Source organism: Zeus faber, assembly GCF_960531495.2.
Source record: "Zeus faber genome assembly, chromosome: 1".
Taxonomy (NCBI): domain Eukaryota; kingdom Metazoa; phylum Chordata; class Actinopteri; order Zeiformes; family Zeidae; genus Zeus; species Zeus faber.
Window position 1 is genome coordinate 63,513,997 of NC_137193.1, and position 16,682 is coordinate 63,530,678.

Genomic DNA, 16,682 nt, shown 5'->3' on the forward strand with positions numbered 1-16,682 from the left:
TGTTATTGAAAATATGTTAAAAAAAAAAATTTAATCCTGAAATGTGACTATAATGTGAGCTTAAAGGGAACCGATAATGCTCCTTTACACATTAGGCTTGGGAAGAATGACAATTAAATCGTCAATCAGCCATTGACTCTGACCATGTAAATGCAGTTCACCATGTTCTGCAACTGATTGCGGGAATGGAGAAGGAGAGAAAGGGCGGAGATAGAGCTCTTGCCGGTGGCACGGTGGCGCAGTGCATTGCACTGCTGCCTCACAGCAAGAAGGTCCTGGGTTCGATTCGCACCTGGGGCGCTGTTGGCACCGTGCTCCGGCGGGTTAACTTCCAAATAGGCGCCTTTCTGTGTGGAGTTTGCATGTTCTCCCCGTGCTCACATGGGGTTTCCTCCACCTCACGTCAGTAAGGACCCCCCTCAAAAACATGCACCCATCATGGTCTGACCAGCAATGGACAATTATCACCAGGTCCCCGGGCGCGTCCACGTATGCTGCCCACTGCTCCTGGCTGTGCCCCCGGAGGAAGGACAAGCCAGGATGGGTTAAATGCAGAGGCCTCATTTAACCGGCCACCATCCAAAGCATGTGCGTGTGCGTGTGCGTGTGTGTGTGTGTGTGTGTGTGTGTGCAAGCATGTGTTGTAGTGTGGTGTGTTGCGTGACTAATAAAGACTGTTTCTTCTTGTTTCTTTCTTCTGGGTTGCCCTCTCCGCTCAGAGCTGTTTTGAGCACCTTTCACACAGTTCCCGGTAAATTACTGGAATAACCTTTCCGGCACCACTAGCGATTTTACTATTCACACATGCAGCTACATTCCAGTTAATTTCTGTCTTGCACCTTTTGCACCTTTTCTGTCTTTGCACCTTGCCCTCTCCGCTCAGAGCTGTTTTGAGCACCTTTCACACAGTTCCCGGTAAATTACTGGAATAACCTTTCCGGCACCACTAGCGATTTTACTATTCACACATGCAGCTACATTCCAGATAATTTCTGTCTTGCACCTTTTGCACCTTTTCTGTCTTTGCACCTTGCCCTCTCCGCTCAGAGCTGTTTTGAGCACCTTTCACACAGTTCCCGGTAAATTACTGGAATAACCTTTCCGGCACCACTAGCGATTTTACTATTCACACATGCAGCTACATTCCAGATAATTTCTGTCTTGCACCTTTTCACACACGCAATGATAATGCCAGAATAGATGGGGCAGGGGACAGTCCAGCAGAAGTCACCCGGTGCGGTCTCGGTCCGCGCGCACAAAGAGGATGTATGTAGACGTAGCGCGCAAATAAAAATAAATATACCTCTGAAATAAATCCTGAAATAAATAAATGTAAATAGAAATTAGTAAATCTACCGACAGACCGGACGGACACAGTGGCGGGCCCCCACGCTTGCCTGCTGAGGCTGATCTTTAATTCTGATTCATGGGATCGTTCATCACTTTCATTGCGCCGCGGGGTTTCGTGAGACCCTCCTGTCTATTTACGCACCGACGACGCAGTGGAAAAAAGGTATCAGAGAATTGGAGTTGAGTTTTTTGCACAGGCGTGTTTTTATTTTGGATCTATTTATTTCCGTTTGTTTCCACCTTTTATAAAACTTTTTTCCAACACAACTGAGTTAAGGACTGAGTCCATGGACTGTCCATGGATGGACGGTTCCATCCCAAGAAAAAAACTGTCCCCACTGTCCTGTGCCGTATCAGCACGTCTCCCCGTTGCCTTCTGTTGCTATCAGACTCAATTTAGTAAAAGGTTGGATGTTTTGTGTAAATACTTTACTTGTAAATAATAAATCCTGTACTTCTGTAACGGGGTGTCCAGCATCTGCCCCATTACATTACGTTCTATGCCCCAATAGAATCGTAAATCGGCAAGCGCTACCTCCGAGCGATCGCCTATTATGCATTTGAGCCATTGTGACATGCCTATATACGATAGTGTTCCAAAAGGGGCTGGTTCAGTGTGTATCTTTAATCGTAAATTAAGCCCCTAGTTCTGAACTAATGGTATTGAGGACAAGTTCCGGGTTTCTGTGAGCCAATGGAGTTTGAGATTTACTATGGGCTCCGTTTTATTTACTCTGTAAACTTTCATTGATTTCATGTTATCGGTACACTAAAATCTGTTTCTGAACAAATTTGAGGCGAGAAATAAGCAATCATTTGCTGAATCTTGCTTTGTATTAAATCTACAAGACGTAATTAAAATTTTAGTTCTGACATCCGACATTGTAACATTATATATATATATATATATATATATATATATATATGACAGAAAATAACGAAAAGCATATTAGGTCCCCTTTAAGAGATTTAACGTCATTTTCAAGGCTTAAACATTTGCCCCATAGGACTATATTTAAGCACAGTGAGGAGCTGCAGCAGGGTGCTACATTTTTTTTAATAGCCTAATAGTATTCAGTAAGGTTGCGCTATGAACAATTAAATGATGAGCGTCCCATTTTTACTACTCCTTCTAAAACCTTCGACACGCTTCACTGATGTAAATGAGTGTTAGAGCACATTTTATTATGTTATAAACACGCACATACACATACAGCCATACTTCCAGGCTCCACCTGTAGTGTGACTAATTTGAGAAGATGCAATGCATTGATATCGTTCCATCTTTTCCAATCGCCTCCAGCTGGACCACGCGACTACGATAGTAACCATGGCTACGCGACCCTGGAGACAAACACGGAGACGGACCAGACGGCTGACACTGACGCTAGCGAGTCCAACATGGCCGCCAATCGCCGCCGTCGTTCACGGAGACGCAGGACGGACGAGGACACCACGATGATGGACGGCATGAGCGAATCAGACAATGCTTCCGTGAGCGAGAACGGAATAGGTAAGTATCTATAGAAAGCTATCTATATATAAGACACTAAGTTCACGTCCTTGTTTTTTCACACCAATTTTCACAGCCAGTGGAAAAAAAGTGAAAAAGAAAGCGTCTCACCACAGAATGTAGGGAAATCCTACATCTCATCTGGTTCGCAGTTGTTGGGAAAACACTGGCGTACTAGAGTTTTCCCACTATCTGTGCTTTGCTCCTGTTGTGAGGTGAAGGTTGTGTTGTATGAGCTGCCTTACACCTCCCCATCCCCCTATCTGACCGCCCACCCCACTAGATGACCCAGAGGCTAAAACTGAACGCCGCAACCGCAGCCGGCGTCGCCGCGCACGCCCTCCCGAGGGCAGGCAGCCAGGTAACCACGGCAATCTGGTAACCACAACACGCCCAAGAGAAGTGCTACTTGACTAACTGTCCCCCCTATACTGCACTTAATTACCTGATTTGTAAGCTATTGGTTGGGTGTGGCTTGCAAGGTTGCCTTGCGTTTATGACGGAGTGCAAATTTGTAGTTTGGCTCCTCACAAGGAACATAATCTCACAATCTGTCTACGTTATGGTTGAAGTTCTTACTTTGTTAATGAAGGGCATTGTACATTCCCTAGTTAATTTCACAGGCTTTGTATTATTTTACTAACTAGCTTAAACCTAATTTAGGCATCGAAAGAATTTAGTCCTGTGCGGTATGAAATCTCATGGCATGTATAAGCAAGTCTTCCTTGATGTGTCCATGATGCTGCATTCCTTCTTTACTGACAAAAAGACCCCACAAAACAAACTAAAACCCTGAAACCGCATGTTCCGGAAGCAGCCAAGCTACCGTCTTTCCTCAAATAGTGACCGGGGCTTCTATTTACCTCAACTGCAGAGGGTACCAGGCCTTTATTGGAAGCAGACTTATATTTGAGGCAGGCTTTTATATCTAATTCCCTCTGTTCAATAATTATATTTGATCATATTTTAGTATGAATTTTAAATCAAACTTCCGTCTGGGTGCCAAGCAAACACATGTATGGTGGAAAAAAGAGAGAGCTAGGAGCTACCCTAAAAGTTGCACTTGCGGTGCATGGGGGAATTACAGTTTTCCGAGTTCGCCTTGAAAGGACCACTCCATGCGGGAGAGTGCTCATAGTGTGGCATTTGCCGCAAGAAGCAATCTGTTATGCAGCAGTAGGAAATGGAATAAATTAAATACATCTGCAATAAAAACACTGTTTTTATTTGCTTTGTTACGAAGCGGAGCTCCGCAATGGAACAGCGCCACAGCTCCAATCAGTTTTTCCCCCGGTCTTTATCCAAGGAAATACGGTACTTCAATTTCTCACGTGTCTCACTGCCACCTGAGCACTGTTTGCTCATTCATCGGTTCATCTCAGTCTTTACCAACATCAATGCAAGTCTTGTAAGTTGGTCTGTGATTCACTAAAATATAATAATAACATATATCAATTCTCCATGTAATTCAGTTTGTACTCTTTGATACTCCAGCCCTAATCCCAGGCAGTCAATAAACTCAGCTTCTCCATTTGACCCTACTGGCTTCTCTTTGTTCCTCCTCCTGTTCTAGTGACCGTGGCTGACTACATATCCAGAGCAGAGTCCCAAAGCCGACAGAAAGAGACCACCAACGACACTAACAAGAACAAGGATTTGGTGAGCATCTTATAGTTTTCTGATGATTGAGGGAACCTTGAAGCTGTTTTCCTCTCTTGGATCAAAAAGTCCAATCTTGACACGAGGGAAATACTAATCTTTAAAATGTGCTTCTACTAGAGATGGCCTAAAGTCTGTTTCTTTTACTAACTTATTTCTTGAATTCCCCCTTGGGTGGCAATAGATTGTAATAGTTATTTAATACCAATACCAAACCCCTATACCTGTTCAATCAAACACAGAGGGGAAGAGAGATGCATAGTGAGACTTTTCCTGCATAATAAAGTCAACCTGCTCACCCCCAGGTTCAGGTGGATGCCATTGCAGAGCACAGCCCCCAGTTGTCCCCGGCAGCAGCCAACGGCACTAGCAGCAACGCTGCCTCCGATAGCCCCGCCAGAGAGACTGTCGCCAAAACCTGCCCCCAGGGAGAGTCCACACCCCAGGCCGTTGTCAATGGACTCTCCTAATCAGGATTTTGGCAAAAGTAACAAAATGGAAAAGAAAATGGTTTCAAATGTTGGAACATTCTTTAGGTTTCTATGGTTGATTTAACATCTTAAATCACTTCAAACGGTCCCACGGCAGAGGAACTTGACATTGACAATATGGCTGGCACCGTCATTTTGGGGTTATGACATTTTAATTTTTTTTTGGGGGGGGTGTCATTCTTTTTTCCATTTTTTCGTCTGTTCGAAATATTTGAAATGTATTCACGTACACATTTAGCAGAGGGACACTCCGCCCCCGGACACTCCACGTCCGACCCCATTGGTTTTATTACCGTTATTCTCCTTGTACAAGCTTGCCAAAGATAGTCCAACAAACTTGCAGATATCTCCACTTCCTGCGCTTTTCAGTCCCCCTCCCTCTTTTGGACTGAAGACAAGACTTAAAACATATATATTATAAATAAAATAATAAAAAGATGAAGAGATTCAGATAAGGATTTGATACGATTCAAACCCGTGCCACGGTTATTGGGACAGAGGTCGTTCATCTTGGAACCCTTTATCAGAAACTTTCTCCACCCCCAATCGCAAAACACACAAATTAAACTGAAACCGCGGTACTGGTAGGGTTTTTCAGAATCCCCGTTCTAGAGGTATGTTACAACATACATGCGATCAGCTGTCGGTGCCTTCAGAGTAGATTTCAACATGTCGTTACCTGGCTACATGTCATACTGTACCGTCTGAAATCCTTCCAGTTCTCCGCATTACACCGCCGACCTTTAAACACACCGACACACAAATACAAACCCAATTGGCACGGCGAGAGCAGCACTGAAAGGATTTCAGCAGGCATATCTTTTGAAAATCAGGTGCGTGTTCTTATTACTCACGGGCAAAGAGAAGTCCAGTTACCCCCACCCCAGCCCTGACTGTAAATGTCTGTTTTAAGAGTGCAATGTTAGCTGCGTTCTGTTTACCTTGTTATTTTGCCCTTGCATTTTGTTTGTTTTTCTATATGCAACCACTTTCTGTCATAGGAGGAAATGTTACTTACTGGAAATAAGAAACAAACAATAAGACAGTTATATTTTCTTTGCACTGAATTGTATTTGTTGTTGTTCTTTTGTTACTGTTGGAATAACTTTAGTCAGTAAGTCCAAAATATTGGCCCATTATTATTTTTTATTTTTTGTGCGCTGGACAGATATGTAGCCGCCGGGCCTGAGTTTCCCCTAACGAGACATCTTAGCGCTATAGACTGCAAAGCGCTTCCGGTTTAACAAGCTAGGCAATGGAGATGCTCAAGGGCTGTTTTCAATAATTCATATGTTTTGTTTTTTTTAACCAAGTGCACTGGAAGCCTTTTTTCCGCCCCCCCCCAAACATGGAAGCACCGTTCCCTTTCTAATAAGATGTTCTTCATTCTGTCCAAAGACAACTAACCCCCACAGCATTAAAATGCTTCTGGGAAACTGAGGCCTGGTCACGATGATGTCACTTTTCATGGTTCTTCCACTGGCCAGCTGGCGGGAAATAGTCACAACTGTTTTCATTGAGAAAGGAGGTATATTTGGTTTATTTATTTAAGAAAAAAACAAATGTACAGTATTTAAAAAAATAATTTAAAAAAGGCAGTTTTTTCTCGACACTAAAACTGGCATAAAACAAGCTTGGTTTTTTTTCCCCTTTCTTTTTTTAAAGATATAATTTGGAACTACTGACAGTTGTGACTTCCCCAAGCATTTCTTTTGGGATGACTACAGTACCTTTTTTTTTGTTTTTTAAAGGATCGTTCTGGTTGGTTGATGTGCAATATGTTTTGTATGCAGGTAGTTCTTAATAAACATGGTCATATAGATCTATAATCTGACTCTGGCTTTCTTAATGACATCAGGAAAAATGGTGTAAATATTGCCTACTGAGATCAATGATCTTTAATCCTTTGAATGCTATCCTTCCATGGGACAATTTTTGATATAGATTACTGATAGGAGTATTTTTATTTAATCATTGAGCTGCAAAGGAACATGCTCTCAGCTGCCACCCAAGAAGAAGAATCTCTAAGAAACTGCCACAAATGTTTGTTCAGTATTCCTCATTACTTACAACCCCCTCCATCCTCTTAAAATAGGCACCAAAGAATTGAGTTAGAAAACAAATGCAACTAATAGTGTATTATTGTACAGTTGTATGAAAGATAGACATCTATATCTCTCGATAGATAGCTAGAGAGTCCAAATGTATTATTAACAACACATGCAGGTTTAGGTTACCACACAAATGTTTATTTCTTAACCTGGCCATCCATTAAATCTTTTGCTTCGTTTATCTTTGCTGCTAGGTAAGGAGATCCACCTGAAAGGAGAAAACAAAAGACTGTATGGAAACAATTTCTGATCTGTGATATGCAGACTGAAGATAATTTTTCTTATGAATGTGCTTGAGTTCAATTTCTATTCTTTCAAAAAAGTTAATTTGTAATCGAAACTAAATTTTTTTCGATCAGCGGGAGTCCACTTAACTGGTCAGTGTCAGAATCGTTTAAATTGATCCAGCATTGAAAGAACAGCTGTTGCGGTTGTAAGTCTCTTTACCTCTGTCTGGGTGGTTCAGGATCATCAGTTTTCTGTGAGCTTCTCTGATCTTATTCTTGTTGGCCATGGGACTGAAACAAGACCAAATGAAAACCCACGTCAACACTGCCGATGAGGGGGCGAAAGTAAGGCTGGGTATTGTGCCTTTTCCTGCTGTTTAATTCTGCATTACAGGACAGTAATGGGTCATGCTCATGAAACCACCATGGTAACATATCCAAAATTGATACAAATATGCAGAATGTGAAATAATTCATTTAAATACAATGCCTAATATATGGCCCACTTAGTTGTTTTTAAACTATGACATTATTTCAATGTTTTTTCTTGTACTTTTCTTATTAAAAAAAAAAAATTATTACTGTAACACGTCCAGACAATTGTTAGCTGTTACAGTAATGAACGCACTTTAGCTTATGTGACCGTTTCGCCTACCAAGCGCCAGCCAAGTGGGGTGTTCAGGGACCTCCGGCACAGAGACACAGAAGATGGGGGGTTGTAAACACCAGTTTATTGTAGAGTGGGCTAGCTGGAATTAGCCAGGAGCAAATAGTTTAACAAGGGCTCCTATCCTGAGTGTGTGTGAGGATGGGGGTCTTACCTGCTGGTCGTTAGACCAACCAACGAGCAACAGGTATGCAGCCACTCTGATGCTAATAACCCAGATCCAGGTCAGGTGTGCCTGCTCAACCAGACCATCCCCACACCACAGCTTAAAATGGCACAATGACAGTGCAAAAATGTATACTCCACACTACTATGTCATATGCAACATTAATACAATTTATATTTCTTTCCAAAACAGAACACATTACATTGTTACAGTAATACCGCTGAACATACTTTAAAAATGTATTTTTGCATGATATATTGCAGTAATACAGTTTTATAAGAAAACCACAGAAAAAAAAAAACTAAAATAATTTAGTTTCATAATATCATAGTTAGGTGTTGTGTACTTTAATATTTAAAGAAATTAGTTCACACTCTGAATATGTGCATCAATTCATTTGGAACATGTTTTCTGGTGGTTTTCATGAGAACGCCCCTAATGCAACTTTCTAGGTACAGTGGGGCAAAAAAGTATTTAGTCAGCCACCAATTGTGCAAGTTCTCCCACTTAAAAAGATGAGAGAGGCCTGTAATCTTCATCATAGGTACCTCAACTATGAGAGACAGAATGGGGGAAATAATCCAGGAAATTGCATTGTAGGATTTTTAATGAATTAATTGCTAAATTCCTCAGTAAAATAAGTATTTGGTCACCTACAAACAAGGAAGATTTCTGGCTTTCACAGACCTGTAACTTTTTCTTTAAGAGGCTCCTCTGTCCTCCACTCGTTACCTGTATTAATGGCACCTGTTTGAACTCGTTACCTGTATAAAAGACACCTGTCCACAACCTCAAACAGTCACACTCCAAACTCCACTATGGCCAAGACCAAAGAGCTGTCAAAGGACACCAGAAACAAAATTGTAGACCTGCACCAGGCTGGGAAGACTGAATCTGCAATAGGTAAGCAGCTTGTTGTGAAGAAATCAACTGTGGGAGCAATTATTAGAAAATGGAAGACATACAAGACCACTGATAATCTCCCTCGATCTGGGGCTCCACGCAAGATCTCACCCGTGGGGTCAAAATGATCACAAGAACGGTGAACAAACATCCCAGAACCACACGGGGGGACCTAGTGAATGACCTGCAGAGAGCTGGGACCAAAGTAACAAAGGCTACCATCAGTAACACACTACGCCGCCAGGGACTCAAATCCTGCAGTGCCAGACGTGTCCCCTGCTTAAGCCAGTACATGTCCAGGCCCGTCTGAAGTTTGCTAGAGAGCATTTGGATGATCCAGAAGAGGACTGGGAGAATGTCATATGGTCAGATGAAACCAAAATAGAACTTTTTGGTAAAAACTCAACTTGTCGTGTTTGGAGGAGAAAGAAAGCTGAGTTGCATCCAAAGAACACCATACCTACTGTGAAGCATGGGGGTGGAAACATCATGCTTTGGGGCTGTTTTCCTGCAAAGGGACCAGGACGACTGATCCGTGTAAAGGAAAGAATGAATGGGGCCATGTATCGTGAGATTTTGAGTGAAAACCTCCTTCCATCAGCAAGGGCATTAAAGATGAAACATGGCTGGGTTTTTCAGCATGACAATGATCCCAAACACACCGCCCGGGCAACGAAGGAGTGGCTTCGTAAGAAGCATTTCAAGGTCCTGGAGTGACCTAGCCAGTCTCCAGATCTCAACCCCATAGAAAATCTTTGGAGGGAGTTGAAAGTCTGTGTTGCCCAGCGACAGCCCCAAAACATCACTGCTCTAGAGGAGATCTGCATGGAGGAATGGGCCAAAATACCAGCAACAGTGTGTGAAAACCTTGTGAAGACTTACAGAAAACGTTTGACCTCTGTCATTGCAAACAAAGGGTATATAACAAAGTATTGAGATGAACTTTTGTTATTGACCAAATACTTATTTTCCACCATAATTTGCAAATAAATTCTTTAAAAGACAATGTGATTTTCTGGATTCTTTTTTTCTCATGTCCTCATAGAAGAAGAGAAGAAGAAACAGTCTTTATTCATCACGCAACACACCACACTACAACACATGCTTGCACACACACACACACACACACACACATGCACATGCTTTGGATGGTGGCCGGTGAAATGGTTCCTCTGCATTTAACCCATCCTGGCTTGTCCTTCCTCCGGGGCCACAGCCAGGAGCAGTGGGCAGCATACGTGGACGCGCCCGGGGACCTGGTGACGAGTGTCCATCGCTGGTCAGACGATGATGTGTGCATGTTTTTGAGGGGGGTCCTTACTGACGTGAGGTGGAGGAAACCCCATGTGAGCACTGGGAGAACATGCAAACTCCACACAGAAAGGCTCCTATTTGGGAGATAACCCGCCGGAGCACGGTGCCAACAGCGCCCCAGGCGGGAATCGAACCCAGGACCTTCTTGCTGTGAGGCAGCAGTGCAATGCGCCACCGTGCCACCTCATAGTTGAGGAACCTATGATGAAAATTACAGGCCTCTCTCATCTTTTTAAGTGGGAGAACTTGCACAATTGGTGGCTGACTAAGTACTTTTTTGCCCCACTGTATGTTCTTGTCGTTGTGTAAACATTTTATGAAAGCGCAAACAGTCATCCCCAAAATAAAGTGAAATTATCAATATCCAGGTACAATATAGGATAAAGATACTGTGACACACCCCCCCCCCCTCCGAACATGGCAACAAGCATCTACGTACCTGATGCCTAACACAAGCAATGCTTCCCGCTTCGTCATCTTCGGTTCGAATCCACCTCGATAGTATCCACTCCCAAAAGCCTGCAACAGCACAAAAGGCCGCACAAACATTATTTGCAATAATGTTTTTGGACCTCCAATTCAGTTGATTCCATTTTAATCAAAGTATGATAATAATAATAATAAAACAAGAAAAAAAAAAAAAATCAGAAAAAACACTGGATGGCAAATTTGGACAGTTACTTGAAAGGGTTATAAACCTTTTGAGTTTGCACTTGCTGGTAACAAGAAACAAGAGGAAAAAGTTTCACTTTTGACACTCAAGTTTAATATCAAGTACTTAACTACTTTGATTTACTTTTGACTTTTTCAATGTTGATTTTTGTTAGGTTTATTCATTGTTCTTACTGCTTAAATACTTTACATTTTTTTATACTATTTATACTGCTTCCATTATCTTGCCATACAGTGGAGGAAATAATTATTTGATCCCTCACTGATTTTGTAAGTTTGCCCACTGACAAAGAAATGAACAGTCAATAATTTTAGTGGTAATTTTTGGTAGGTTTATTATAACAGTGAGAGACAGAATATCAAAAGGAAAAAACAGAAAATCACATAAGAAAAAGATATAAATTATTTTGCGTTTCATTGAGTGAAATAAGTATTTGATCCCCTCTCAAAACATGACTTAGTACTCGGTGGAGAAACCCTTGTTGGCAAGTACAAAGGTCAGACGTTTCTTGTAGTTGATTACCAGGTTTTCACACATCTCAGGAGGAATTTTGGACCACTCCTCTTTGCAGATCCTCTCAAAATCTTTAAGGTTTCAAGGCTGTCGCTTGGCAACTTGGAAGCTTCAGCTCCTTCCACAGATTTTCTATAGGATTAAGGTCCAGAGACTGGCCAGGCCACTCCATGACCTTAATGTTCTTCTTCTTGAGCCACTCCTTTGTTGCCTTGGCTGTATGTTTTGGGTCATTGTCGTGCTGGAAGACCCATCCACCACCCATTTTTAGTGTCCTGGCTGAGAGAAGGAGGTTGTCACCCAGGATTTCACGGTATATGGCCCCATCCATCTTTTCCTCGATGCAGTAAAGCATAATGCATAATGCTTCCACCTTCATGCTTGACGGTGGGGATGGTGATCTTGGTGTCAGTCAGAATTCCTCTTCCTCCAAACACGGCGAGTCGCATTGATACCAAAGAGCTCGATTTTGGGCTCATCCTCCCAAGCATTCTCTGAATCATTCAGGTGTTCATTGGAAAACTTCAGACAGGCCTGTACATGTCCCTTCTTGAGCAGGGGGACCTTACGGGCGCTGCAGGATTTTAATCCATTACGGCGTAGTGTGTTACCAATGGTTTTCTTGGTGACTGTGGTCCCAGCTGCCTTGAGATCATTAACAAGCTCCCCCTGTGTAGTTCTGGGCTGATCCCTTACCTTTCTCATGATCATTGATACCCCACGAGGTGAGATCTTGCGTGGAGCCCCAGACCGAGGGAGATTGACGGTCATTTTGTGTTTCTTCCATTTTGGAATAATCAACAGTTGTCTCCTTCTCACCCAGCTTCTTGCCAATGGTCTTGTAGCCCATTCCGGCCTTGTGCAGGTCTACAATCTTGTCCCTGATGTGCTTAGACAGCTCTTTGGTCTTGCCCATGATGGAGAAGTTGGAGTCTGATTGATTTATTCTCTGGACAGGTGTCTTTTATACAGGTAACGAGTTGAGATTAGGAATACTTTCAAAGCTAGAGGACTAATCTGTGGGAGCCAGAATTCTTTAGGGTTGGTAGGGGATCAAATACAAAGTAATTTATATCTTTTTCTTATGTGATTTTCTGGATTTTCTTTTTGATATTCTGTCTCTTACTGTTATAATAAACCTACCAAAAATTACCACTAAAATTATAGACCGTTCATTTTTTTGTCAGTGGGCAAACTTACAAAATCAGTGAGGGATCAAATAATTATTTCCTTCACTTTATTTGTAAAATGACCAGAGCAGGGACCTCCCTCTCTGTCTTTAAGAAGCACTTGAAGACCCAGCTCTTCAGTGAGTACCTCCTGTCCTAACCTACAATTACTTAGCACCACCTTGCAGTATTTATTGTTACACTAATGTTGTTGTTACACTAATCTCTGTCGCAATGTAGCTTGAATGTTATTCTCCCTCGTAAGTCGCTTTGGATAAAAGCGTCTGCTAAATGACTAAATGTAAATGTAAATGTTTATTTCTTTTGTACAGTTAACTGAGTTTTTATTGTATATTTAAATTGTTTCCACACATATTGCCACTGGCTTTCTCATATTTTATTCTTTGGTTGTTGTTGTTATTACTGCCTATTGTTTTTGATATGAGCTGCTGGGACACTGCAATTTCCCTTCGGGGATCAATTAAAGTATCTCAGCAGAACACTGAATTTAGGAATATTCATTCTTTTAAGTGAATTTGAGTATTTATACTTCTCGCAAATTTCTTTACTTCAGAAGTACTGAAAAATCTGCCCTTTATTCCCACCTTTGTGACAATATTTATATTGGACAAAAAGCTATTTTAATTAAAGAAATGTCGCCAAAATAGAGCGTTTTGCGAAAGCATATTCATTCTTACAGACGTAGGGAAGATCTGTAGGGCTTGTTTCATCTGGGGCTGCATGTGTTTTGCTGCCTGCAGAGCATAGCGGCCTGAAAAAACAGGAAGGAAACACGTTAAAAAAACAAAGAATAAAATAAGCATTGTGCATAAGGGAATCCCACCTAAACTTTTCCAATTCAACAATTCTTTCTTTTTTCCTTTTTAAAACCTAGTTGTTGCAAGTACGGCAGTGTGTAAAACCATATCACTAAGTGTTGCAAAACACGTTCATGAGTTTCCTTAAAAGCCTTACAATACATACACAAGGGTATATTTCCACTTAACTCTTCTGGTGGCATCAGTAGACCTCATGATATGTGTGTAGAAATGGATAGGCAAAGCCAACACCGGATTCATGACCCGTAAATATTGGCCACATTTGTTCCTCAAAATGTGCGTATGTTGATAAATCTGAACCATTCTAAATTGACAGGTGCGTGCTCAAATATAAGGAACTTCCTGCTTTCAGTACAGAGGTAAACAAAGAGGAGGAGCAAACTCGACTGCGCATGTCTGCTGCGGCTGCCGGAGCTTTGCGCTGCAGTGACGGAGCCATTAAATGCCTGTTTCTCCGGAATATCACACTTAAATGCGTTAAATAAAAACAGTGGATTGATATAAACGTTTTTTTTTTCTCTATTCATTAATTGCATGGAGGCTGTTTTGTTCTTATAGCCAGGAAGTCAATGGATGATTTGGATGTGGTGGCCTGGTTGGTCCAAGGTTGGTCTGGTTGCGGTTATTACTTATATAATGATATAACGAAACACAAATAATTAATAATAAAATAAGGGCTTCTATCACCAGTGGAAACCAGGTGATCAACCATTGATCACTCTCAGTTAACAGATCTGGTGATCTCTATAGATGCGCTCTCTCCCAAAGCCACACATCAATATCCATAAAGCCAAATAATCTATTTTCAAACCTGCTTGGAGATTAATATGACAGCTTTATAGCCAGCTTGTGTAAAGTTAACTAACTGCACGGACAACTGAGTTAATTTAAGGATCCTAGACTTAAACAAACACACACACTACATATTAGGTGTTGGAATATTTTTGGTAGTAAATAAATGTTTTAATATTAGATATGGTGTAATATTGAATATTTACTTCTAATATTTTTCTAATTTTGGTTCTAATAAGCCACTTGCATGTAGTTAAAGTTCGGCAATATCATTTCGCAGGACTCTGTCCGAGGGAGTTTTCAATTTGCCCCTAAAGTAAGAACAAATTGAAGTACGAAATATTGTTGAATCACGATTTTCTTGATTAACCCGTGCGTACGCACGATTTAAGCACAAATCTGTGCGGCGCACTGTTCATAAATGAGGCCCACTGAGAGGCAGACATTACATATGGTGCCAATGGGATTATTTACCTGCGAATCCTGCTGCTGCCAGTGCTAACCCTACGGCCACCATTGAACTGGCCTATGGAGGTGAAGAAAAATAATAATATAAACACCTTTATGATCAGCATGGAAATCCAAGCACTTAAGCTGCTTTGGCTGTATGCACAACCACTATAGTGGTCATCGCCATACGTATTCTAACTGAAAAGTTACAGAACGCCATAGAAAATGACAGTCAACATTAAGCACGTGGGGTAGCTTAATTTCTCATTCGAACGACAACAAAAAAGTAAAAGCAAGGCAATCACCATTTCACCAAGTCACCTATCCGGCTAATGGTAGCAGGCTAGCCTCGGCACAACTGCCTTACTTTTGGCATTACCTTGAAAGACAAAAACATAGAGTGAGGCCAGGCACACAAGAAGGCTAGCTTACCATGTTTTCCTATGTTGGTCCGTCTCAAACGCAGCCGACGGTCGTCGCTCGTCGCGTTATTGTTACGACTGACCTTTCACGTTACGATCACTCGTGTCCCGACGAATTTGCCGTAAGTTGCCACGTTGTCGCAAATGTTGGCCACCGTCTCTGCTCTCCAGCGGCATTCAAGTCACACTGGAGAGAAGGGAATTCCGAGCTTCCGACTGGGAAATAACGTTCGCCGCAACTTCGTGACGTCACTACACTATAACGATTGAATGCAAGCATTTAATTACATACGTTGTTTATGATAAATATAGTGTTTAATATTTTGTTAATATATTTATTTTATGTGGTAAATTTTATCGACTAATGCAGAGCAACCAAAATTATTCTCAATGTTATTGGTTTTATTTGTGAATTTAAAGAATTTCTCCAAAGTTTAGTTGTCAAAGTTATGAATAATCCCGAAAGTAGAAATTCTATCAAAATTTAGAAATAATTAAAAAATATATATTATCATTTAAAAGGACGTGGAAATAGCATCTGTCTATTTCTGGACAATAAAAAGAATAGCCTGAATAAAACATATTATTGCGTCATAAAATATTACCTAATATGTAGGATGTTCATATAAACGTAAAAACGGATGACCGCTATCATGTCTACACTGTAAAACGACTTCGAAGTTATATACAAACCACCTTTGTTTCTCGCCCTTAATTCCCATTGTATTTGAATGCAGCACAGAGCTAACTGTGGCGACAAGCCAGTTTGTTAACTGAACTATGAAATGCTGTCAGAAAAATAAACAGCAAAAAATATATATATATTATAATTAATTAAGATAATTTTAATTACAAATATGCCATAGTTATATATATATATATATATATATATATATATATATATATATATATATATATATATATATATATATATATATATACAGTGTATATATACTATTTCAACACTTCAGTAAGTTGTAAGACAAAATCTACAAATAATAATTTGTAGATTTTATTTGATGGAATAGTTATTTTCAATGGTCTAATTTTTTCCCGCCAAAATGCAAAATTACTGAATCTGATTTAAAAAATCATTGATATATTGGTGCTATTCTGGTGACTTTCAACAAGGTCAAACAAGTTATTTTTATTTTTAAAATTGGCATAGGACATTTCTTTTGGAAGCAGTGAGATATATACAATATATGTTATCAGGTATTCGGGATGCACAATATATCATCAAATGTGTTGTATCCATTTGCTGAAGCAAACACATGCTTGGGAATAATAAACACTGCTTAAAATAAGGGTATTTCATAAAGTTTTAGTACATATAATTGGCTTGGTTTTACAGGGCTTTTGAACTACTTGTGGACATTTAGCCCTACAATTCATTTGTCAACTACAGATGAGGTGATGAGGT

The 16,682-nt window shown here is 40.8% G+C and overlaps 2 protein-coding genes across 6 annotated transcripts in view; one reads left to right on the plus strand and one right to left on the minus strand.

Moving 5' to 3' along the window:
- The window catches only part of fxr1 (FMR1 autosomal homolog 1), a gene marked incomplete at its 5' end in the record, with an annotated part of 32,776 nt that extends 25,685 nt beyond the window's left edge, over positions 1 to 7,091 (plus strand). For 3 of the 5 annotated variants that reach the window (XM_080015304.1, XM_080015301.1, XM_080015302.1), the window contains 4 exons: positions 2,654 to 2,863; positions 3,147 to 3,224; positions 4,437 to 4,522; positions 4,828 to 7,091. In XM_080015304.1, coding sequence (XP_079871430.1) covers positions 2,654 to 2,863; positions 3,147 to 3,224; positions 4,437 to 4,522; positions 4,828 to 4,992 — 539 coding nt within the window. In that variant the 3' untranslated portion in view covers positions 4,993 to 7,091. The remainder of the gene's footprint in view (positions 1 to 2,653; positions 2,864 to 3,146; positions 3,225 to 4,436; positions 4,523 to 4,827) is intronic. The other 2 variants (XM_080015303.1, XM_080015305.1) reach the window with 1 other exon arrangement.
- A 149-nt stretch (positions 7,092 to 7,240) lies between these two features.
- Positions 7,241 to 15,408, minus strand: dnajc19 (DnaJ (Hsp40) homolog, subfamily C, member 19). Its single transcript, XM_080015337.1, has 6 exons — positions 15,270 to 15,408; positions 14,862 to 14,913; positions 13,455 to 13,528; positions 10,841 to 10,920; positions 7,572 to 7,642; positions 7,241 to 7,332 (listed from the first exon to the last, which is right to left on the minus strand). The coding sequence occupies exons 1-6, from the start codon at positions 15,270 to 15,272 to the stop codon at positions 7,262 to 7,264; spliced, it is 351 nt and encodes a 116-aa protein (XP_079871463.1). The 5' UTR covers positions 15,273 to 15,408; the 3' UTR covers positions 7,241 to 7,261.
- Positions 15,409 to 16,682: the final 1,274 nt, after the last annotated feature.

What these genes read in the sequence shown, in the direction of transcription:
- dnajc19 (XM_080015337.1), bottom strand. An exon ending in TACAGATCTTCCCTACGTCT is followed by an intron (nt 10,921 to 13,454) that starts GTAAGAATGAAT and finishes GTGCTGTTGCAG; the next exon opens with GCTTTTGGGAGTGGATACTA. An exon ending in CCTGAACCACCCAGACAGAG is followed by an intron (nt 7,333 to 7,571) that starts GTAAAGAGACTT and finishes TTCTCCTTTCAG; the next exon opens with GTGGATCTCCTTACCTAGCA.